Source organism: Stegodyphus dumicola, chromosome 12, assembly GCF_044657685.1.
Source record: "Stegodyphus dumicola isolate Sdum_Otavi_A_Nest chromosome 12, ASM4465768v1".
NCBI classification, from domain to species: domain Eukaryota; kingdom Metazoa; phylum Arthropoda; class Arachnida; order Araneae; family Eresidae; genus Stegodyphus; species Stegodyphus dumicola.
Window position 1 is genome coordinate 39,316,950 of NC_140779.1, and position 26,296 is coordinate 39,343,245.

Here is a 26,296-nt window from a genome sequence, read left to right on the forward strand (position 1 = left end):
ATTATAGTTGGATTTTTATGAATATATTAATTTAAAAATTAAGGTTTTATTGATGTTAATAAATGTATGTATTTCTATGATTATTTTAAAATATTTTAGTTATAATGAAAACAAATACCGCTCAATCGCTATCGAACTTTGAGCAGTTTGTACACAACGTCAACGCACAACGCTGAGCATAAATCCAATATAGAATTCTTGAAATCTCCAGTAGGCTTAAACCTAATGGGACAATGCGGCCAAAAACGGGAAAGTATCCGAAAAAGCTCAATTCCAGAAGTTGTTTACTATATACACTCGTGTGAGAAATTAAAGGAAATTAAGGAAATTCGCAGTTAGTAATAATAAAATATTTATTTCTAAAGATGTGTTTATGTACAAATTCTTTCAGAGAGGCTTCTTCAGTTATTATAAATACACTCGTGCTCAAGAAATAAGCAACAAAAACACAATCTCTACTGTAAGGTACCTCACTTGGGAATTCTAAGTTAATGTTGGAAGTGAGGAACCTAAGAACTGATAAGCGAATAATCGCTAGAGTTCGATGACAAGAAACAACAAGAGAGAAGGGAAACTAACCCTTTATTATTTCGATAAGATTTAACAAAACTCCGCCTGGGAGTGTACAAGTAAAGCCTGCACTTTGGACTTGAACTTAAAAGACTAAGAATTAAAACTAAAACTAAGATTAACTAAATAAGTATAGCCAAAGCTATCAAGGTTCAATGAGAGTTGGCCCCTTAACTTATTTTACTACGAAGCTTAGCAAGGGTCTGAGTACGGCCGAGCGTAAAAACAGCTTTGAGAGAGACAGCGGCCAAAAAGGCAGACGCGCGTAGTTCAGAAACTCTGACTCTCTCTCTGTCTCAGTAAATAACTTCGTGGTTTAAATACTGCTCCTTCTCATTTAATACTCAGCAAATTCCAAAACTACGTTCTGGCCGGAAGTATTAAGTTGAAGTTAAGAATTTGACAGGAAAGGAACTTTAACTTAAAATTTAACTGTTAATAAAATTAACATAATTCTTACACTACGTATAATCAAAGAAAGAATCTGTGTGTCTTTCGTTCGTGCTGCGCGTAAGCTAATAGACCCAGGGCTACGAAATTTGGTATATAGGTGCATATAGACAAGAGCCAGTGCATCTCGAAGCGACTTTTTCAAAATTCGAATAAGTTTTTTTTTAATTTTATCTTTTCGATTTTATCGCATCATTTTGAATAGTTTCATTCTTTTAGAAATATGGTTTCGGCAACAGTGTTTGCATACTGGACTGCCAAGGTTTCTAATATATCCTAAACGTTTGCGCATTCGGGTAGGTTAGCTGTTATTGATTGCCTGTTTGTGACATAGTTTGCACGGAATGAAACAAAAGTTATTTAATGGATAAGCGTGAAATTGATCCAAGAGGTTCGTGTGATCATTAGTAAACCACATAGTAAGCAATAAAACAGAGACATACAAAAACCATCTTGTTGTGCAATATGCTTGTTGTTGACCATGACTGCTTCTTGTGCCATATAGCGGTCATGCATAATGACATGCATCCTGTAGTAATGCATGTCAGAGCTCATGAAAGATATCTAGGGTGGAGGGTGTTAGGTCTTCTACAGGATTTTGATTCTTTTGGTAATGATTCCACAACCTATAGATGACACTCCGATGCATATTCAGCTCTTTCGCAACAGCACATAGTCCTGCACCAGCTTGCAACATTCCGATCCGGCACATGCCCTTTTTTAAGACATTCTGGTGTGACTGCCTGAATGCATTTTGTGCTAATTTTGGTTGCCTATTTGCATTCGGCGATGCAATTTCTGCCTCATATGGAAATTGTATGTTTTAATTCTCCTTTTTACCCATTCGTATCTTTTCTTTTAGCGTTTGTTGCTCACTTTCTTAATTAGCACGAGTGCATTAAGCATCACGAAACTTAAGTTTATTTTAGGTCGGATATGAGATGATGTATTTTCTCCTCAAACAATGTCAGGCTTTATTAAATTTTTTTTTCAGTTTTATGTACGTTAACAGTACGCAGTAAAAGGTACAGTGTTCTGTATTAAACATAGCAACACATTTTAATAAAGTATGATTATGTTCCAATGAGAGTGCAATCAGGGAAAATGTTATGTCTATTTGTGTTAAAAGACGTAGTAATTTGCTTTACTTTGTGCTAAACCGGCGTTTTTCAAGTGGGGACCACTTTTATGAATTAAAATCTTCTGCTAACCACTTTATTCTTGCCCCTTTCGAAATACAATAATTTCTAAAATACAATTATTTAAAATTTTACTTAATTAAGTAATTAAATTAATAGAAGAAAATTTCATTTGTTTTTAATAATTCAAGGCTGTTAGTGTTTGGGTAATCTTATTAACTGAAAATTAAATGAATGTTGGTACTGAAATTAATGAAATGCATGAGCTTGTACAGCTGACTTATGTTTGGATGTATGCTGGTAAGAAGTACCACAATCACAGTGCATTAAATCCCTATTTTGATGCTAAGACTAGAGGGGGAAGTCTGTAGACAGACTAACCTGTAATAAAAAATAAATCTTGGAAGAAAAAGTAATAGACGATTGCCATGTGTCTAAATTGTCAAATCTGCAACTATACTTGGACATGGGTAGTTAATTCGAATTTTTTTAAACACAATAAATAAATAAATAAATAAAATAAACCCGCAAATACAGGGTTCGAGGAACACTTGCGGTCCGCGGGTCACAGACTGAGAAACTTTATGCTATATCACTGCACAATGAGCTTCATTTGTTTACTTACAAATGTAAATAATTATTTTTCTCGAGTAACTTTTCCTATTTTTTATAGCGTGTGCATAAAACAGAAGAAAAATACTGTTCATCAATAGAAGATAGAAATGATGTGTAATAAGCAAATACTTTTTTGATATTAGAGCTAATTATTTAGTTACATTATTTGTAAAATATTCAAGAATCTTCAAAAAGATATGAAAACCAACAATAAGATATGAAAAATATTATTGTTATGCTATATTTTCTGCTCTAAGATTTGAGCATACAGCAGCTCAAGCCAGCTCAGCTCATATAAGATACAGTAATTTGATCCTTGATGATAATACATAGAATTTTAATATCAGTAGGATGTGCGTGAAACCTGGACTTTCAAATGGCCCTGTAAGGAAAGTTTCCTTAATTGAGATGGAGACATCCATCTCGACTTCATGATGATTAGCGACTCTCATTCAGTTTTTCGGAGTTTGTTGTAGCAGAATTTTTTTTAACATTAACAACTTTAAAAATTTAATTTTTCAGGAAACTGGGAATATTTCGGAAGACAACCCATATCGGATCATAACAAATGTACCTGGGAAATGGCAGTTACATGCATAATTGTCCTAGACAGCTTCTTCAAGACGTTTTACTGCAGAGAGAGGCCTGCTTTGTAGATAAAATATACTGACAACTTACCTAACAATATAAAGTAGTATTTATTGTTGCGTACAATGAATGTGCTATCTAATTTTGAAAACAGACTAATATTAATGCCTCACCCTGCAGAAATAACGACTTGATATTTTATATGTTTCTTTGTATGACTGAAAACACACCTCGATGCTTAAATAAGTATTTATACGTTTAAATCAAATGTAAGCGTTCAGTTAACATATTCAAACGTCGCATATTTTTTTAAAGTTCTTTAAAAATCATTAATTTTTTCTCTTTTATTTTATTACTTATAAAACCCTGAATCGTTTAGCAGAAATTATTTTGTGAAATTTGATTTTTTTTTCAGGGATTTGAAATTATTTAAAATATACTCATTTTTTCCATTTGCGTGACATCCGTTACACACATAATCTTGGTAAGAAAGTTTTAGTGCAGTTATTTATATAATAAATCTACTGGTATAGTCTAAATAATTTATTATTACTATCTATAAGACGATAGTTTTATCCAGATAAAAACTCATACTAGTTTATCAATAATTACATTTTCAATATTTAGTAATTTCGTATGTATGGTAAAACTTGAAGCATACTACGCGTAGTATAACACTGCATTTCTATAAAAGAAAGTGATTGGAAAAAAATCATCACAATCATATCTAAATTCTTAAATACTAAAATCATATTTTTAAATAAAGCTACTTCTTATTTTACAAATGTATTCGATTAAACGGAAGCGAAAAAAGTTGCACAAAGCGCGTATTTTGTTTTGTACAAAGCTCTAGGCAAATAACTTCCAGTATAAAATCAAACTTACAAAAACTGGTGCTACTAATTGATTGATTGTATTGCTACTTTATTTTTTATCCTACTAGTCCGAAAAGCGAACGCGGAAATTTTGTGTATGTTTTCTCAGCAAATTTTCCTAATTTCCTCAATTATAGATGGGAATAAACTGGATACTTCTTTATTCTGCAGTCGATAGCGAAACACCTCGATTAATGGCCTGTTAGGTGAAAAATTATTTATTTTATATATTTTTTATTTTTCCTGCACAAAATCACTCTAGCAGCATAGGAACTACTTGTTATCTTATGTGTGATTGCGAGTGTCAGCACTGTAATTTCGTCGAACAAAGCCAAGACACTTCTTGGCAATTTCTGAAGCTTTTCTTTTCTTTTTCCGGTGTCAGGTCTCTCAAGTCTAGGGCTTCATGTTTCTCCTCCATATCCATTTCCACCGTCTTCCAACCGACTTCAAAAAGACCAAGACCAACATCACATTCACTGATAATTTCTCACGGAGAAGAAGTCGCAAAGAAGTCAGAAACCGAATCTTGCTGGATAATTTTAAATTTAGAGAGAACAAGCAGAATGAAGTCAAAAAAATCTGAAAGGTTTCAGATTTTAAATTACATCCAAAGGGGCGGTTTTTTTAACGTTTTGTGTGTTACCTTTATTTATTAAATATCAAATTATTTGCATTTAAACCATAAAATTCAGTTCAACAGCAGTGTCGGAAAATAATTTTAAAATGAGCATATCTTTAGAATTTCCGATACACAGTTCCGCACGCCAGATAAAAAGGTTCTTCCGCCCCCATAGAGTGTTGCCATTGCTCGCTTTTAAATCGTTGAGTTTGTTAATCAAAAATTCGTTGAAGTTTTACAAAATATGAAATCGATAATAACACAAATTCCAATTTTCAAATTTGGACTTTCAGATGTTTATATTCGTAGTAGGATTACGTCATTCAAAATTGGATAGCTGTAGGTAACGTTATTTTATCACAATGCCAGACACATACATACATTTATGCAGATTCTTTATTATTTAATTTCTTCAACTATAACACAGTGCGATAGTATTTGTTGGCAACACTTTGAAAAGTGATACAGCCTTTTAAAGTTCTCAACGCAAAATCTCAAAACGAAAACAAAAGTCCTTCAGGGACAAAGTCCCTTCGGACTAATTATAAATTTTATGAGTCTAAAATACTGTCGTTACTTTTATTATATGAATATCACATATTGCTAGATTTTATCCGGAAGGGATATTTCGATTTTTTTATTCTTATAAGGATCTTAACACATATATCGACATTGTTAACAATAAATATCGAAATAAACCGGTTAAAAGTACCACATCTAAATATAATACTTTTTTTTTTTTTTTTGTAAACTTTTACAGTATTCAGGTATTTATAAAGTTTAAGTAAGTTTTAAAAAGCTCTAAAAACTTGGTAAACTCTGAAAGGTCTGTGAAATAAAAATAGGTCTAAAATTAGGAGAAGAGTAATTAGCGCATCTTTCCTTATGCAATTATTTGTCTATTCTTCCCTGAACAGTTTGCAGTTTTTCCCGAAAACTAATACTTGACAAAGTTTTATACTTTCTGAAGGTTATTCGATGTCGTTTAGAACGTTATTTGATGGTGCTAAAGAACGTGAACATATATTTTCAAGTAAGCTGCTGATTTGAAATTATTCAGATAGAAATTTTTGTTTCCGTTACTCGTGTTGAAATAAGTTCAAAATTTTTCCAGACCATGAGTAATGAAAAAGTTCCATTTCGTAAGTATCCAGTTTCATGTTTTACAAAATAAATGCAGAATTCGAAAAATACGATAAAAATGCAGTTTAGCAGCATTATTTAAATAACGCTGTTTAGCATATTTCCTTTTCGTTTGTTACATTAATTCTTTGATCGGAAGTTGTCCGTCCTTAATTTCCATACTTCATGCGCCAACATATGCGCAGATGGCTAATTTTGTTGTTTGTGTTTGTTTGTCTAATTTTGTTCTAATTGCAGATAATTAACATAAATAATATTGTTTGCTCCATTGGACATTGCTTGAAAACTTTAAACCGAGCAATATCCAATGGCAGAATTATTTATGTTAAATATCCGAGGAGCAATATAGTTAAGTTCTTTTGAACAGTATTACCAGCTGCGATAAATTAGTTATCGAAACCCTAGTAACTGTTAGTTCATCTAGAATTAGAGGTATTGATATCTGCTTTGCTTATGTGCGTGCTCATCATGGTTTCTACGGAAATGAAAGAGTTGATTTCTTAGCTAAAGATGCCTTAAATTTAACCATTGATATCAACATTAGCATTCCAAAGAGTTATTGGAAGTCCTTTCATTATAAAAAGCTTTTAGCTATGTGGAATGAGGAATATATTTCATCTTGTAATGCGGAAGTCACCAAAAAGTTCCTTCCTTCTATTTACCATAGACTGAATTCCGAGTCTTTCCTCTTGTTAAATTTTAAAGTGTCTCAGTTTTTATCTGGTCACGGTAAATTTGCAAGTTATCTGTTTCGTTTTAATCTACGATCAAACAATTTATGTGAATGTTCAAAAAGAGTTCTTTAGGATGTAGAACATTTGATTTTCTCGTGCCCTACATTTGATGGCCCTAGATTATGCTTACAGAACGATTTGAAAATGTTCGGAGTGACTTGGCCAGTGAACTTATCTGTTTTCGTGAAGTCCAGACTGCTGTTCTCTGCTTTTGTTCGCTTTATTTATGCATGTAATTTTTAATGTTTATTTATACATGTAACCTTTAATGTTCTAGTTAACTTATTTCTGTAAGCCCCGTGTTGTACATATGTGGTGCACGGGGAGTCTGTATGTTCTCAAAGGAAAAAAAAATATAGTTAAGCTCAAAAATAGTAAGGAAAGATGTTGCTATTTTGGCAGTTTTTCGCACAAAAATAAATCAACTTGGGCTGAAGAAATCTTGGTTTTAATTATAACTTTTATAGGAAGAGTTTGATCCTTTTAGTAGCGATTCTACAGTCGGCTCGTGATGTTGCTATGCCAATTAATTTCACTCTTGAAATCGGATTGTCTTGCATCAGGTTGCGACCTTTCTAAGTCTTCCAACGCATTTCATCATTCAAATAATTTCTTTTATTTGTGATTTTTAATATACTCATCTCACATTTCTTGAACTGTTCTTAGATCAGGATCTGAAACGCAAGTGCTATTTTAAATGGGTTTGGCATTACATTTTCTGTAAATTTCATTGGTATATATTAAAACAGCGCTAAAAAAATGATACCTAAAAGGTATCTGTTCTAAATAATAGGTATGATAAAGTTAATTTTAGAATCCTTATTTTTTGAGGCAGTTCTGTATATTCTCAGAATGAAATTAGCTCTGCAAATGATCACATTTGGATTAAACCAACTAAGCCATTTCTTTTTTTAACATGAGGAAGTTTTCTAAAAGCTGAAAGTGGAAATAAATAATGCTAATGAAATTATTAGATCTATGGAAAGGAAAATCACAAAAATGGATAGAAAGATATTTTACTTTCGAAAAGGTACAGCGAATCATAAACCAATAAGGCAATATCGGCAAAAAAATATAGCAAAATCGTAGAGGTTCCTTTATTTTTCAAAGGGAACTTAATTTATGCTAATTAAGCCTTTAAATATTATCTAATTAAATAATTAATTTATTAAAAATAATGACTGCTTTTTAATGTAGGCGAATGCAGCAGCATGAAAGAAGAAATTTATATTTAGAACTTTACATCGTATATTTATGGGGAAATTTTTGCCACAAAAAATAATAAAAAAAAACTTTAAATAAAATAAAGAACAGTTTTTGAGCCAATAACGTATTCTTTAGAATTCAAAATAATCATTAATTGGTATTAAAAACTAAATTTATGTAAACAATAATAATCATTAGTTTATTGAGAAAATTTTCTTCATAAATTTCTGCACAAAGTAAGCTCGATTGACAGCGGTTCAAAATTTCTTGCACTTCTAAGAATTCAAAGTAAATTTTTCATATACTAAGAATTTTTACTGAAGAAATCTTTTATTTGTATTGTCAACCTGGATGGAACAGTGGCTAACAGAGACTAGTCCTAAATCCAAAGTGCGTGTTCGAATCCCAAGCCGTAAGCACTTCTGTATGTCCTACTCCCTATTCGTGCTGTGTAAGCGCTGTCGATGATTAGACGACTGAATTCTTCAGTGGGTGCAGCCATTCAGAGCAAATGCTTGAGGTGGAAGTGAAAAAGGAATATATATATGTATATAAAGAAGGGATTTCTTAAGTATTTGGTAATGGCATTCTAAGAAATTACATATCACTAAATTATGATAACATAAGTGTGCTAAGACTTCTCTAATACTGTAATACTGTATGTATTAACGCTCCTTCTCAGAATATAAATTTGTATGAAATAATAACATTTTCCTTAGATATTTCAAGCGTTAATACAGGAAATGTTATACCGAATTTACGCTAGTTAAAATATTGCATAGTTCGTATTTTAGTTAAACATTTCTCAGAAAAATTTTAACTACGAAATTTTTCATTTTTTTTTTTTTTTTTTTTTTTTTTTTTTTGACAAAAAATTTTACTAAAATTCAAACTGAGTAATTTTTCCTGTGGTAAGTTTTACAATGTCAATGCCATTTTAATTTAGTATGTTTTCAAATTTAATTTTAAAATATTTTGGTTGAAGCGTACTTTGATTTACAGATAAAGATTTAAAAAGATGACCGGCGTACCTAAAAGATTCCAGAAAGTTCCGGAAGTACACCGTATATAAGCTGTATTCTCCTGTGTAAGCTTTCGCACATTAAATAACTTTGTAGAGTACATTAGGATACTTCGATGCAGGAGACATGAAAAATGAGCAATGCCCTAACCGGGATTTGAACCTCGGATCTCTCGAGTGTGCGCCAGGCGTGCTGACCATTATACCACGAAGGCATGCTAAAAGGGCGGTAGAAATATCTTATATATTCCACTCTTTAAAGAGCGACTACTGATTAGGGGACCCAATTGCCAAGTTCTGGTGGTACAGAATCATCATCCACCACCCTTTTAGTTCGGGCGTCACTGTAGATTTATTAGGTATATTTTAAGAAGGAGAAGAGAACAAATAAGCAATGCCCTCGCCAGGACTCGAACCTCGGACCTCTCGAATACGCGCTGGGCGTGCTGACCATTACACCACGAAGACATGCTAAAAAGGCGGGAGAAATACCTTATAATTTTTGTACTGGACATTTTTTACATTAAAACAATATTCTTAAGGAAAGTTAAATTTCGTGCTTTATCTTGATAACAAAAGAAATTTTATTTCACAAATTTGAGAGAAGTTTTCTTGTTATAACCGCAGTACAGCTTTACTGGGAAAGTAGCGTCAGTTTAGAATGTTTATTGCTAATAAATTCGCAACAAACTTCATTATTTATATTTATCCGGATTGAGTTTAGCTGGTCTAGATAAATTCTTTCGCAGAATATTAGTACATATGTTATTATAAACTATATATGAAGGAATACTGCTTACATAACTGTTTTTGAATCAAACAGTAATTGCAAGAATAATACGTCGTATAGATAACTTCGGGTAAGTTAAGTTAAATAATTGTGCCTCCGCCTTCTAACACTAGAAAAAAATCACTTGTCATATTTACCGTTTGAAAATAAATTAAAGGTTGTCAGATTTCTATTGTCTATTCTGGAACCATACTATTGCGTGCGCACAGAACCGATGATAGCTTGATAAAATTTATTTGAGCAAAAGGAACACTTTACAGCTCTGGAACTTTCCACAAAAATACTCATACAGCTCTTCTTAGTATTAGAGTACAATCAGTAGTTACACTTAACTAATAAGAACGTTAAAACACAGCGCAATGCAAAATGCATCTAAAAGGCGAAGTTCACAATACTCTGAATACTCCGAGGTCAACTCTATGCTAAGAAACTAAGAGCAGATTCCCTCTCCGGTCTTATATAGTTTTCAGCCACCTCTGAGAATTCTCTATTAGCTTCTATTTCTTGAAATAACTGGAAGGCATATACTGTCAAAGTTACATCTAAGGGCCGAATACGGTTACAGTTGCATATAGGGAGGAGTTAAAGTTATTCAGTTGCAGTATCAGTTATTTATATAGGGACCTGACCCAACGTCGGCAAAGGGTCGCCAAGTTTGGAGATTTTTGGCAACTACTCGCCAAATTTAGCAACAAAAATTAGTCACCCAAACCGTCTCCAACTTGCTGAATTGGCGAGATATCGCCAGTTTTTCATGCCCAGAATTTCATGTTACTTTATAAAAAAGTATTACAATTTAATACACAAATTACATACAAAATTCATGACAGTATTATAGATTTATGTCCCGTTATATTATTTTCTAAACTACTGTGTTTACAGCGGGAATAAAGAAACAATATACAAATTTCAGCATCACAATTAAAATAGTACTCAACCATGGAATACACCAGGCAATATTTAGCTGTAAGATATAACAAGTAATACATTTAGCTGCAGAATTAAAGAAACAAAACTCAAATTCTCAAAGTTTGATGTGCTGAATTAAAAAACTGAATACGGGTATTAGATAGTGAACAAGTATGTGAGAAACAAAACTGATTTTTATAACGTTGGAGAAGAGCAAATAAAATGCTACTACTTTGGCGTCGCATAATTAAGATACGTTTTGATCTGCTGTGACGCGTAGAAAAATGTTTTTAAATAAAGCATTATTCCTTACCTTCCTTTGTGTATTTTAACTAAACATTTTTTTTAAAACAATTTACAAATCATTGGAGTGATTCTTAAATAACAAAGGAAATAAAAAGCAGAACTGTTTTGTAGAGCAGGGTATGAAATACGAAGTGAGGAAAGCACTTGCCGATAGGCTCTAAGTTCCTGAGTGGATTAAGGAAGGAGTTTTTGCATGCATTGCTCGATACGGTAACTGCGAAAAACATATTATACGATGTCACAGGTTTTAGTTGGCAGCTAGAACTACGTTTTCAATGTTACAATTATATGATATATAACACGACAAAATGCATTAAGAAAATTTTCTACAAGTAGAAAATAATGGCTATGCTGGAAAATTTCATAGCAGAAAAATCTGGAGGTATTAAAAAGGGAAAATAAATCGAAACTCGTTTCTGAAGGATTTTGTTTTTCTTTTAATGTTCAGCTTTCGGATTCCCGAGGAAAAATTCTAGAATTTCCTAGAACCTTTTCTCTTCCACTTAGCTTCATCTCACTTGTAACGATTTTTCAAATCTGAAAGCTGTGCTTTTCTCTAAATCATGTAAATGAACTGCCACATTTTGATATGGGATTTTACACCCTCTTAGCGTTAGAGCCGGAAAATTCCGTACAGAAGGTTAGCTTCCACATTCATTTTACATGAAAATTTCTGCTACATTTTAATATATCTGATTTCAGTTGGGATGTATATTGGAAGAAAAGGAATCAAGGTACAAAATGAAAGAGTCATTTTTAAATTAAAATCAAGAAAATATCACTTATTCATGACATTTTGAGGAACTTTGTTATTCTGATATTTCACTTCGAATTAAACCAATATGTATTGCAAGGTGTAATTGAATGCAATGCCGTCTATTCGTTATCATGCAGAATTATGAATAAGGTACTGTTAAGAACGAGATGAAATTTCACATTCTTAGCAATTTCCAGATAATGTATTAATTGATTTTACAGTATTTATGTAAGCAGAAAATTTTATTATAACCATTAATTTCCGTTTTTAATATCTCCGACGCGTTAGTCAAATGAAATCAAAAACGTTGAAAAATGCATTATTTTGCATTTTTCAACAGCAAACACACCGCAAAATAATAAAAAAGGAAATAAAAATGCCTAGTTCTGAAATTTTTATCCCCAAATGCAGTACGTTTTAGATGTTAGATTAACACAGAATTTGCATGTGTGAAAAACTAGTTAAAAAAAGTCAATAACAAACAATATAATAACAAAGCATCCAAAACAAATAATAAATATAACAAAGCAATTAAAAGATTGTAAGATTGTTATAACAAAGCAATGAAAAGATTATAAGATTGTTATAACAAAGCAATCAAAAGATTGTAAGATTGTTATAACAAAGCAATCAAAAGATCGTAAGATCTAGTCTTTTCGGCTACCGTGTGTCTAGATCTGAAAGTTCAACATGGCGAATTCTCGTACAGGCGTGAAGATTAATCAATAAAACAGGAAAAGGGTATAAAAAGCTCTTTTTATTTGTCACAACTCTTTAACAGGGCTTACAAAAGCACCGACTACTTGCGGTGAGAACTTAAAGATAATATAACAATAAATTCAAACGTTACGAAGCCGTGATAGACTACACAATTTAATTTAATGTGATAGGCTGACTCAGCAACCTTCACCACCGATAAACTAACTAAACGGCTAGAATGGTAGCCGCTACTAAGCTTAATAGCTGGAAGAAAAAATAGGAAACGTAAGGTACACAAGCGGAATCACGCTCAGTCTTAGCTTCTCTTTTCCCCGCTCAAATACTCTTATTCACCTACTTCATTTGCATCCTGGGGAGGAAATGTGAGAGGAAATAGAGAATTTAGAAAAGATACTAAAATTAAAATAACTAGTTAATGAACTAAGAGGAACCCTACAAGATTAAGTAGAAAAACGAATTTAAAAATGAAGGAACATGTTTTCTGCCTTCATTTTTTCTCCTATTCCCTCAATTCCGCTTCTTTAAAACAGGTTATTTTTTATAAAATAATTCTTTTTAAAATTTCAAGAACTTCCGAAAGGAAATCTGGAATCCCAAAAAATAAATTAATTTAGGAATTCCAAAATCTGTAGTAGGCAAGATGTTCAAGAGAATAAAATCATTACCAAAAAGCGACACCTGGATTGTGAAAAAAGTACTTAAGTGTTGATAGCAAAATATCATGTTCATTTACCATATAACTGCTTCTTAACAGCCACTAGAAGCTCTTTACTTTTTTTATCATTCAAAGTGGGGTGAAATTTTGTTTACAAGTAATAATGCCAGTGAAGAGTCCAGTTACTTCTGTAGGAGTTGTTATATTCAAAAATCACTGCAACGATTTGTTGCAACAAATTCTTTAGTCAACGCTTTTTGGATGGCAAAAGAGTTAATGATCCCATAATTTATTTTAATAGTCATTTAAAAATCCAGTTCACAGTTTTATAACAAACTAGTATACTTTGCTAAAGGTTTTGCTTCGATTTCATACTTTCAGTTGGAGCTGGGAAACCAATTCCGATAACTGATGGGCTGCTGATCGCTTTCTATTGGATTTTAGCTAAATGTTTTCTGTTAGTGCGTATCTCTTTTCATTTGTTTCTGACTGTACTTTACTTGGGAAGAAGACAGCAAGTCCCAGCTATTAGAAATGAGCTAATCTTCAAGTCTGCTACCAAACTTGCACAAGAAATACGTGAAGGAAAGGTATGTCTTCCGTTCTTTTGTTAAAATTCCTACTATTAGCTCACACTCTCCCTATATCTTGTTCAAATGTTTAGTCGTTAATAAAGTATTTTTTATTCCTCAAGTTCAAATACATTTTTAAACTTGTATTGGATGGCATAAGCGATAGGAAAGGCTTCCTACAAAAACTCTTCGCAGCAGGTCAAGCATATGTCGCCTTGAGTCGTGCGAAATCATTAGATGGAAAATATTTAAAGAACTGGACTGCTTGAAAGTCACTGGAAAGGTTTCTTGCGATAATGAAGCATTACAAGAGATGGATAGAATGAGAAATTATAGACCACCATCAGCTTCATAAATTAGAAACGAAAAAATTTTAATAAAAAGTAACTAAAACGAAATTTTTCTTTGTTGACCTAAGTAGGACTTGACCTAAGTAATTTTTTAATATTACTTGTTTTTAATTACATCGTAAAGTTTCATATTTTACCATGTTTAACTAGAGTTAGTCAGCTTCAGCTCCGATTATCAGTCATATAAAAATATGGTCAAAAATCGAATTCGGCGAATTACTTAAGAAACTGATGAAATCTGATTTGTCGAACGTAAAGGATTTATTATGACCTACAAAGGAGACGAAATGTAAACAAAGGAATAAAATCCCAGTTTGGGGAAATGGATTTGAGAAAGCAATCTTGTTCTTAAATGAAATGCTTAACAAGAAAGATACAATTTTTGACGTCATTTCTTTGACTTCGTTTCTTAATGACGTTTATCGACTATTCGTTATTCAAAGTAAAGTTATTAGTTAGCTTTAAATTTCACTTTTATCATTTCCCACCAAAATGGAGATTAGTTAAAGCATACAAGCGTTCTTGAGTTTAAGAGTTAGCAGCTTTGTTGATCGTTATGCTGTACTTGCAGCTTAAGTTCATTTATCGGCTTGAGTTTCGGAAAGCCCCATTTGCTTCGCAAATACTCAGACATCTCGAACCAAAGTATACTTAGGCTCGTGTTAATTTTTATTTCATATTTAAGTTTGAAATGAACGTCTGCTCTACGTTTCCCACAGGCTGCGGAGTTGATTTCTGCTAAATTAAAAGTTTTTTGTATGAAGTATTAATGAATATGTCTATTTTAAATTTTCATTTAAGATGATGATTACTGTAATAGAAGTAATTTACTAAATTACTAATAAAATTTCCAGGTATTAATTAAGGTATGATTCCTGTAATTAAGGCATTGTAATCAGAAGGTAGGAACATACTATACGTCGACTAATATCTTTAGGGTTTTAGTAATTTAAAGTAGCATACAGCATAACTGATGCATATAAGCATTCCGTACCGCGTCGCGCGCATAAAAAAAATCCTTCTTGTGACTGTATATAATTTCTGATGACTCTAATGACGTTTAGGCGAGATTCTAATGGTTTTTTTTTTCATTGAATGACGCGTACGCGTCACCCAGAAGCGTGAAAATTATCATTTATTTTCTTTGAATAATAATTCTAGACAAAAGAAATATGCATGCAGCGTTCTGCAGATGCTTTCCTATTTCATGGAATAATAAAATTATAAAATCATTCAAAGATGCTCTTAATATCAGAAGTAGTCTTTAGCGCTTAGATTATATAAATAGCTCAGTTCAAGAATATAGTGCAAAAACCGAAACCTACTGGATTACACGACGATCTGAACCCAACTGTGAAGAAACTGTGTGCCACTAAGTATATTATTTTTGCAATTTTGTTGCATTCTGTTCCTTTCACAGTGCAGAAAATATTTCCTTTGCAAGTGTATATGTTGTTTCCATTTTAATGCCTATGTTTTTACATTTCTAATATTATGTTGTCTTAAAGGAAAGGAAAAAATGCATTCAGTATTATCTCATCTGAACTTAATACACATGTATAAGAAAAGAACTTTCCTTCTTTAAACACTGTTTTTATACAAAGGTACAGAAGACGTTATACATTAAAAATTGGCAATGTTCATAAATTAATATTTAATTTAAATATACGTATTTCTGTTACTCTATTAAGGATTTGTAGTAGTCTAACTTCAAAAGTGAAATTTTACTTTTTCAGACTGATTACAAATATCGCGAATTTACTGAGTATAATGTTAGCTTCCATGGTTTTTCTATTCGAGAAAAGTGACTTGTCTCATTCTTTCGGGGACTGCGTCTGCAGAGAATGGATATATAATGAGTCTGAAACAATGAATTAGGAATACATTTAACCTGAAAAATGTATTCTTAAGAATACATTAAGAATACATTTTTCGGGTTTTGAATTAAGAATACATTTATTAAAAAACTCTCCACCTAATATGAATACGCGTTTACGGAGTTAGCACACTGGAAATAATACATTTCTCTCTAGGGAAAAAATCACTACCATTTTTACATTAAATTCACCACACTACAGTGTCATAAAAGTAAAATCTCATGGTAACAAAAATACAACATAAGAATGGATTATCCAGTCCGCACCTCAATGTTGAGGTATCACCGGAGCCAAAGGCTAAGAAAATTAACTAATCAGCCAGGACTAGGCTAAAGAAAGAAGAAAATTTTGAAATAAAATTTAAGAATATAATTCCTAGCAAATTTTGAGGTCCACTAACTGAAAGATGTATTGACCTCGCCAACATCTTTATTTACAAGACTTGAGTATTTACAGAGATTAATCATATTTTGACAAATAACATTAAAAGTAATACATAATCAGAGTACATGAGTAATATTAATAATAAACAATAGTTATGATACGATTCAGAAAGAACATAGATAAACATAGATTGAAATAATAATGAAGAATCAGAATATATAAATTTCATTTTCAAGCCACAGTTATATTGTTTATACATAAATTGTATTTTCATTGGTGTATAAGAATTCCATAAATTTGGAGAGCAATTGGCGACCTTTATCATTTAAGAGTAATTTACATAAAAGGTCGAGATTCAAAGATTGAGGGAAAAGTTCTTTTCGTTTTCTGTCCAGACTTGGGCATTGAAGAATCATATGTAAGGCATCCGCTTCTACTTGTCCACATGTACAGCGGCTAGGTGGCATTTTTAATTTAAATCTGTTGAAGTAGCATGGGAAGGCTCCATGATTTGAAAGCAGTTGATTCAGAAAAAAGTCGTTAAAGTGTCTCTTTTCGGAGATTCTAGGAAGGATCTTGAATGTTGATCTGCCCGTATCTTCTTCTTGCCATCGAAGTTGCCATAGAGTGAGAGCTTTTTCTTTTGCTTGCCTTACGATGAAGCTCAGAGGAAGTTTACATTCTATGTGCGCTTCAGAAGTGATACCTTTTTTGGCGAGTTCATCCGCTTTTTCATTACCTCTGTAGCCTTGATGACCTCTTATCCAATGTAATTTAGCTTTAGTTTGGAAGACGAGCTTTTTAACTTCCAGTATTTCTTGGTTTAGGGAATCAAATTTTTTCAAAGATTTCAAGACAGCTTGGCTATCAGTATAAATATGGGCTATATGCTTATTTATTATTAGCCAATTGAGGGCTGATTTCAACGCTTGAGTTTCGGCTTGAAATACTGAGCAGTTAGGGTTTAGTTGAAAGGCAAATTCCTCTGTCAATGCGCCATTCCAATAGACACAAAAACCCGCTCCTGTGCCTTCTTCAGATTTGGAACCGTCCGTAAAAAGTTCATAATTTCTATTTATTGGTAAGTGATCATCCCATTCATATGTCATTATTGATGCAGGATGGATTGACCATTTATTCTTGGGAAAGTCTAAGGTTTCTTTTGAAAAATGTAGATTTTCAAATGTAAAGTCTGACCAGCCTCTTTTGGTTCTTTGAATAGCACTTTCTTGATCCAGTTTAATATCTAGTGGGATCAAACCGGCTAAAATCTGTAGAGCAGAAGTCGGAACAGTCTTATAACATTTTGTCATAGCTAATAGGGCAACTCTTTGTATAGTATTCGCTTTAGTTCTCATTTTAACAGTTGGTGGAAACCACCATGCTGCACAGGCGTAGACTGCCGTTCTTTCTATAGCTCGTTTGTAAAGTTCTTTCATAACTGCTTTGGAGAGGCCGGGAAATTTCATAAGTCTATTAATGATCTTACATACTTTTGTTTTTATATAGTCTAAATGGGGAAGCCAAGTTAGGCATTCATCTATGATTATGCCCAAGTAGTTAATTTGTTTGCGCCTTTTAATGGTGGTGCCGTTCAACTTTATGGTTGGGGCTGAGTAAGCTGCACCCCTCTTTTTAACCGCTATAAACATTGAGCTAGATTTCTCCGGGGAGAAATTAAGTTTGCAGTTCTTCGCCCATTCAGTTATCAATGATAGGGCGTTATTAGCTCTGGTATAAATTTGTTGGTGGTTGGCTCCTGATACTATAAATAGTACATCGTCTGCATAGGCTTGTATTTGTACTCCCTCGCCATAGTCTATTTGGAGTGCAGTGTTCATGAAAATATTCCAAAAAAGTGGCCCAGAGTTTGAACCTTGGACACAGCCTTTTTCTTGAGAATGAGAAAGAGAAGTGTTGTTTACTTCATAGATAATTCTTCTATTTTCTAACATTGATTCAATTACCTTATAAAGGTTGATAGGACACATAAGATTTCTCAATTCTTGTAGAAGAAAAGGCCACCAAATATTATTGAAAGCGCTTTTAATATCAAGAGATATAATATTCGTGTAACAATTATTTTTCCGATTATTTTCAACTGTGTCAATTATGTCTTTTATGGCATCCGTAGAGCAGACTCCAGCTGTAAAGCCGTACTGTTTATTACTGAGTTTGTTGTTTGAAAATAGGTAATAGTTTAGCCTATTAGTAATTAACTTGTCATAAACTTTGCTCCATGTGTTTAGTAGACATATTGGTCTGTAAGCTTCTGGAAGTTCCAAATTTTTGCCTTCTTTGGAAAATAGAATAAGTTTAGCGGTTTTCCAGCAATCAGGAAAAGTACCTCTTCTAAAAAGTTCATTAAATAGTACCGTATGTACTATTGGGTTGGCATGGAATGCTTCTAAGATTATTTCTTTAGGAATGTTGTCCAATCCAGGAGCTTTGCCTGAATTGAGTGATTTAATCGTGAATTCAACTTCCTGTTTGGTGAACGGAAGATCTCGCTTAGCGCCATATCGAGTCTTAATTTGATTTCTTATCTGTCTATGTCCAATTGAGTCTGTGCTCTGGTCATCAGCTGGGAAGTGGTGCGCCAGTAACAATTTAAGAGTCTCATCAATGGTCTCAGTCTTTGAATTGTCTGGTTTAAGAAGCGCTTTAATTTGAAAAGGAAGGGAGATATTTACCTTTGCCAAATCATAATGTATGCCAAAAGGAGATTTTGGATCTATGCTTTCTAAGTGATTTTTCCAGCATGTTCTTTTGGAGCGAAGAATCTCTCGCTTGTATTTGGCTAAGTCTTTTTTGTATACAGTCTTATAATATGCTCTTAGGTTATCATCTTGAATACAACGCTGATAGCGTTTTCTTTCTGCTAAGATTCTTTTCCGCATAATATTAAGCGATTGAGTCCACCAAGGGACTCCTTTCTGTTAAACATTGAGAAATTTTCCCTTTGCTTTAATTGCTTGGTCGCAGATAAATTGAATTTTTTGAGTCCAGGTAATTATTAAGGCGTTTAGGTCGACTGTATCTATCACATATTGAGGATTGATAACTGAAAAGTAACTACCAAGTTGTTCTTTAAGTGTGAGCCAGTCCATCTTATTCAATTTATACTTCCTTCTTATTGCCTGATTTGAGCTTTTATCATAGGAGATTTCAAAAGTTACGTAGCAATGATCGCTAAGCAAAGGAACGTCCAAAACTTGCCAATCATGAATTATATTTCCTTGGGATGCTGTTAAATCTATCCAGCTTTTTCCTCTAGAACAATTATAAGTTGGGGGACCTTGAGGATCATTTTCAATAATAAATTGTCTAGAAATCAGAAATTCTCTGACCATTCTGGCTCTGGGGTCTTCGAATGGAGAACCCCATAATTCACTTTTAGCATTTAGATCACTCAAAATAATATTATCTTTATTACTTGATAAGTTTCTCTCGACTAAGTCGAGGAGAGAAGTTAAGTCTGTAAGGTCCGTGATTGGTGGGCTATATCAATTAAAGATCGTTAGAGATCTTTGTTCAAAGTTCAGTTTTACGATGTTCAAAGTTGGAGTGGTCAACATGTTGAGAACCGTAAGGTTAGGATTTACGACCACAGTGGCCGTTTTTGGAAGTCCATCATTTGTATAGATGACTTTAGTTTGTAAGGGAAAACCAACCGGTTTGTTGTCAATACAGTAAGGTTCCTGCACGAAGACCAAGTCATAATCAAAAATATGCACTTTAAGTTGTGCGGTAGCAACGTGAGAGCGTGCTAAGTTGATTTGTAGTGCTCTTAAATACTTCTTTTGAGGAGTATTATCCATAATTTATGCGTTTCTTAAGTTCATCTAATTCTAAAATGCGACAAGGGCAGTTTTTATCAAAACTTGAATGTCCTTCGTCGTATTGTTGCTCGTTGTTGGCATTTCGTTCCGCACAATTAATACATTTGAGAGTTGAACTATCGCACTCTTTGTGAGAGTGGCCCACCTCGCCACAGTGACCACACGCTTCTTCCGTCTGACATTGCTTTGAGATATGCCTGAATTGGCAGCACTTGAAGCATTGTGTAGGTCTTAAATATTCTTTAATGCTAAATCGTTCCCAATTAATGCATACCTTTTTAATTTTTTGGAGTTGCTTGAAAATTTCTGGGGTGACCTCGCACACCCAGTGGTTTTTGTTCTTTTGTTTAATGGGGAATTTAACCGTTAAACCTTCCCCAACAAGTTCTTCATTTTGAGCCTTTAATGATATGAGTAACTCTTCTTTTGTGATATCCTTTGGGATATCATAGATAATTATTCTTGGAGACCGTTTTAGTGGCCTGACTATTTGGAGTTCCTCTTTTAGTTCTGGTACCGAACTAATTTCTTTTTCCAAAATCTCAAGATCGGTTTCCTTGTTCGTTTCTATAAGAAGTCCTCCTTTCGAGACTTGTTTGACTCGTTTGACTCCGATAGGGAGTTTGGAGGGATCAATTGACTTCAGTACTTTTTTCTTTATCGAGTCTGGTTTGTCCCCATCCGTTTTAGGGTAGAGGATGGTAATAAATTGTTTGTCTGGTCTTTTTCTGGACCTTGAACGATCTCGTTTTGGGCGTTTTAAGATTTCGGCGTATGAGTCTTTTGCTTGATTATTATTGACAGAGGCTTGAAGTTGGCCTTCTAGTTGGGCCATTTCGACACATTGTTCTGTCAATAAGTTAAACATCAGTTGAAACTGATGTCTAATGTCAGCGGCCACATTTCTATTTAGTCCACTTGCCTTATTCTTAAGAATAGTTTCAAGGTTGGCCACATAGGCCTGGCCTTCTTTAAGAATGTCTTTTGAGTCCATTATGATTAATCACCAGATAAGTCAAGAAAATATTATTCAAATGCCAGGGTAAGACCGACTTGGTACCCTAGGGTTCACACCAAGTCAGTCAGAAGTAGTAGGCTCGAAAGGCTCAGGATTTCGACCCTCTATAAAGAGGGAGCCCCCCGACCACGCCAAGGTACCCGAGCCCTGGGAAAGCACTAGAAATCAAGAACAGAGAATCAGTACTCGTAAAATGCGCTTTTTAAGCACTAATAATCATGAAATCGCATTTCAATCGCATTTCTAATCGCATTTCTAATCGTATTCTAATCGCTTTCCCCCGGGGGGTAACAAAAATACAACACACGCCATTAACAATAGAATATTAATTTTTTTCGGTACTACTATCAAAATGTAAACAGACGTTATGGATATGTACTGTTGAGCCCAAGCGAAGTAAAGGCTTTCCTAAGCGTTAAGCGTTGAGAAAATGTCATCGGAAACCATAGCGAATCCCGAGGACGGACTTTGCCCTATGCGCGTGACGTGGTACGGAATGTTTATATGCTGGGAATGAAAATTAAATAAATATTTTCTTCTGACTGATTATCAGAACAGGTAACCTCTGATTATCATTCCTTATTAAATAAATCTGCATTAATAAGTTCAATATGCCATACAACTCAATTAAATAACAGTTAAGTTTGATACTTGACACTACTAAGCAAATAAATATCATTAACATACGTTTAATAAGATTTTAAATTACAATTGAGGTTTAAAAAAAAGAAATTATTCCAACGTGAGACTGAATAGATTCTGAGGTAATGAATTAATACCGAAAATGTTTTTCGTAGTTAAAAAGTGAAGATGTCATTCGGGCCTATATTCAGAGGATATCAGAAGTGGAACCTTTCATCAATGCCATTGTCGAAAGGAGATATGCCGATGCTCTGAACGAAGCCAAAGATGCGGATGTCTTGGTCGCATCTGGGAAACTCACTAAAGAACAGCTTGCTGAAACATATCCTCTTCTGGGAGTTCCATTAAGTGTCAAAGTTATCATTAAGGTGAAAGGTGAGTAAAGTACGATGAATTAAAATTACTCACAAAGTAAATAACCTTATCGACAAAGTAACTGCAGCACCTTGTCGCTCTAACTTACAATCCAGGATCATCTTAATATCTGGACGATTAAATTAGATGATCCTTTTCCTTTAATTATCTCTATTCATTAGAGAACGTTTATGGTAGGATGAAAGAAAATATTAAACTTTGGTAAATATAAAGCATGTGCAGATTTTGCAGACATATACGAGGGTGGAACCAAAAAAAGGTTACAAGGGTAATAAAAAATTATTTATTAACAATAGACAGAAATTACAAATGAGAATTTAGAGGCATACTTGCCTATCATTTTACCACTTAATACTTGCCTATCACTTTACATTTAATTAGCTATTCAGTCATTTATCTGAACGCAGGACCAATTTGTTTAACCCGACTTGATAGAAATCACTCTGTCCATTGAGCAGTACTCAGTTACTGGTTTTACATCACTCACTGGATACTAAATCTGGGCTATATTGAGAGGTTATTCTAGATTTCCCACTTCCACATGTTTTCAGCATTTCATGAGTTTGGACAGCAGTACGGAACCGGACATCATGCAGAAGGATAACACCATCACTCAACATGACTGGGCGCTTGAGTCGGATGACTTCACGTAACCTTCTCAAAGTGGCACTAACAATCAATAGTAACGGTGTGGCCACATTTCAGGTACTCGATCAGGATAACGAATCACTGCTCGCACCTTCAAGCGAGACCATGTTTCTAAACGTCTTGCCATTTCAATTGCTCTGAAGCGTCTGAAAACTTACTCTACCTACTAGCCCAACCGCTGCTAGTGCCATCTGTTTCTACTCTGGAGAAAAAGTATTCCCCCACGATAACTACTTTTCTAATGTTGATGCTTGTAACCATTTTTTTTTTTTGGATCCCCTTCATATACATATCACTTTCCTCCTTAAAGTCGATCAACTTTTCCCAAACTTAAAATTTACTTAAAAAAACCCCATGATCAAGAAATCTTTTAGTGGATTCCTTCGGTCTATATGGTTAATTCTCAAGACTTATTTTATTCTATTCTGGAGTCCAGGATTTCGGCTCGAATTTTCTAGTTTCTATTTCCGTGTTATTTTCCTCAAAAAGCACATTATATCGAATATGTAAATAAGCTAGTTTTTTTATAGGAAGCAGTTGGAAGACTGTAGCGTTTTTATAGGAACAATGGTAGACTCCAAAAATTTTGGGATTATTTGCTTATGTTATAATTCTGTATTTACAATTTAACAATTAGCATAGAATATACGATCGAATAAAAACCTGGTAAGCACTGAAAAAATAGACACTATTTCGCAAGAGTACTAAGACACGGTTCTATCAAATTTAAGATGTAAAATTCTTTGTTGATGGATCTGATGTCTTTTCATATTCAGTGAACAATGCACTGCTTTCAGTTATGGCTTACTTGAAAGAAGTTCACTTTGAAGGAGTGAGCATTTTAAAAATTTACGATTTTCTAGAAATCCAAAAATTATACAAAAGATGAAAGTTTCGTTCTGATTAGCTGCAAAATTCAGAAATATTAGGAATTATAAATTTACAATTACGAAACTTCCGAAATTCATAAAGTTCAGACATATAATGCAGAGGTTCGCAGGTGAACTTCGTAACTGCTGCGCGATGACGCCCGTTGCAAAAGCGTAGTTCAGTAAATAATTTTGTACCTTTTCCACAAATTAACGATGTCATTCTCAGTTTTAAATTTAAGAAAGCATATGAAAAAAGTTACAGTGGAAACAATTGAATACATTTTAGGATCTAAAGTAAGATTTCAGATGAAAGTACGGATCCTAAAGATGTTATTCTGCATTTGAGTTCTAAGCTCTCCTATAGTATCTGTTGCTGTGAAACTCGAGGTGGAATAGCTTAAAAGGTGAAATAATTACTTTATTTCAGTAGATAAGAGCAATGGTCTCCCGAAGGAATCGTTTGTGGCCAGCGAATACATTTCCATTATATACTTCTTGCAAATATTTCAAGCATTTAATTATTTGTCGTCAGAGCTTACATTATTTTCATTACGATTTAAAACGAATGTGAATAGCGCAAAATGAAATCTATAAATTGAGAAAATAAATTTACTAGGTAATATAAATCTTATTCAAAGATTTAAAGCTATAGATTTAATTAGCTTTCATTCATACTATTGCTTTCTACGTATTCGTGGATTTGAAACAAATGATGGCAACACTTAATGAGGCATCAGAATATAATTTATTCGCCAGTATTGCGCAGGACAGTTCCAAATGTGCTCGCTCTGTCTACAGCATATCTTCAAATGAGCGATTTCGCATCAAATGTGGAAGCATTACATCTTCCCGCCACTTTGTGCAAACCCTATCCCCGCTTTGCGGAGAAACTATCTCATCGCAGCTGGGTTTTTCATAACAATATTTTAATAAAACACTCTTATTTAGGATCTGCTAACTTCTAAAGAAGGTTAAAGTAGAAAGCAACTTCTATAACAAGGAAGTAAAATTGGTTTACTTTTATTGATTAATTGTATTGAATCCAGTCATAATTCAGTAACCTTAATATGTTTATCCAAAACAATTAAATTGAATGAACATGGTTTAAGGACTACCGTGACCGACGTTTAACATAAAACCTCCTAACACCATGATTCAGATGATTTGATCTTCTGTTGAGGTAGTCCCCGGGGATGGGTGATAGTTCAATATTTAGCTTCGAGAAATATTGCCATTATTATAGATAATTTTCTTCGAAAGATAGTTCCCGTTAGAATTTTCTTTGTATTTTTATCTTTATCTACTTAGCATCATTTAAAACGCTCAGGATCAGTGCGCTATTTAAAAATGCATTACTAGAGAAAATGCCTGACAAAGAACGACTGTTGTTGAATTATAGGCAGGCAAGCTGTTCAAAAATTCTAATATATAAATTTTATCCTCAGGGCTGAGAAGTACTGGATCATCTTTGTTATTTAAGGATGTAAGAGCATCAGAGGATGCTCCTGCTGTGGCTGCTTTGAGAAATGCTGGTGCCATTGTTCTAGTCACAACAAATGCTCCTGAGATGTCTATCAGTCTGGAGACCAGCAATAAAATTTATGGAAGGACCAATAATCCTTACGACATCAGCAGAACCAGTGGTGGTAATAGTGGTAAGTGGTAATCGAAACATTAGGTAATATCTCTTAGTATCTTAAAACTTTTCTTTTATTTGCTTTCAATTATAATTCTAAAGGTGGAGAAAGTGCCTTACTTAGTGCAGGAGGTTCAGTCCTTGGCTTGGGGAATGATTTGATGGGAAGCATTAGAATACCGTGTCTTTTCACAGGTCTCTTTGGACATAAACCTTCAAGAAGTAAGATAGATTCATTATCAGTTGTAATTCTTTATCTTTCATTTTAAATAGTGATTTCAAGATGTTAAAATATTCCCATTTATTACAGCATATGTATTTTTAAAATTCTTTTTATTTTGGTTGTCCGTTTTTGAATGTGTATTGATCAAACACAAAGCTGAAGCATATATCTAAAACCCAAGTCTTGCATTTTTCATTGGGTATTTGATCAAGCTGACTAAAGATTTGATGACAGATCCTAATAAATTTTATGTCTTATATTTTGTTCTGAAATGATTTTTGTTTTGAGATTCCATTCATAGATCTTTGTAACATTCAATATGGATGATTAAAGCATGTAATTTTTGTATTAATTTAAGTTAAGGCGATAATAAATGTGTTTTGCGAGGAAGGAATTATATTCCTGTATTATTACCAAAACTCATTTCAGTAACACTTCTTCGATATTGTCTTCTAACTACCTACCTTGAATATTGTCCGGCTATCTTGACGTTATATTTGATTAAGCTTTCATAAAATTATTAGGAAGAGTTAGCCATTTACAGGCCTGGGTTCGAATCCCGGAGGAGGCGCCGAAAGTTCGAGAGGACTTTGTGTCCGAGAGGATAGAAAATGTGGTTTGGTGATAGGAATGAAGAATAAAATACACGGACAAAACAACAACAGCAACAGCTAAGACATAGAAAAATGTTCTAAAAATTACCCCCCCCCCCATTTTTTTACTTTCCATTTTTTAATTCAGATATAGCTCACATATG

At 33.5% G+C, this 26,296-nt stretch overlaps 1 protein-coding gene across 1 annotated transcript; it reads left to right on the forward strand.

The window, feature by feature from the left end:
• The first annotated feature begins 1,485 nt into the window (after nucleotides 1–1,485).
• On the forward strand, nucleotides 1,486–26,164 carry LOC118182770 (fatty-acid amide hydrolase 2-B-like). The gene is made up of 6 exons (XM_035352155.2): nucleotides 1,486–1,630; nucleotides 13,482–13,690; nucleotides 21,941–22,160; nucleotides 25,126–25,335; nucleotides 25,419–25,538; nucleotides 26,064–26,164. Exons 1-6 carry the CDS (start codon nucleotides 1,486–1,488, stop codon nucleotides 26,162–26,164), a joined length of 1,005 nt encoding a protein of 334 aa, XP_035208046.2.
• The last annotated feature ends 132 nt before the right edge of the window (nucleotides 26,165–26,296 follow it).

Coding starts and splice junctions, on each gene's coding strand:
- LOC118182770 (XM_035352155.2), top strand. CDS start 1,486: ATGCTTGTTGTTGACCATGACTGCTTCTTGTGCCATATAGCGGTCATG. Junction 1,631..13,481: donor ACAGGATTTTGATTCTTTTG/GTAATGATTCCA, acceptor TCATACTTTCAG/TTGGAGCTGGGAAACCAATT. Junction 13,691..21,940: donor AAGAAATACGTGAAGGAAAG/GTATGTCTTCCG, acceptor TGTTTTTCGTAG/TTAAAAAGTGAAGATGTCAT.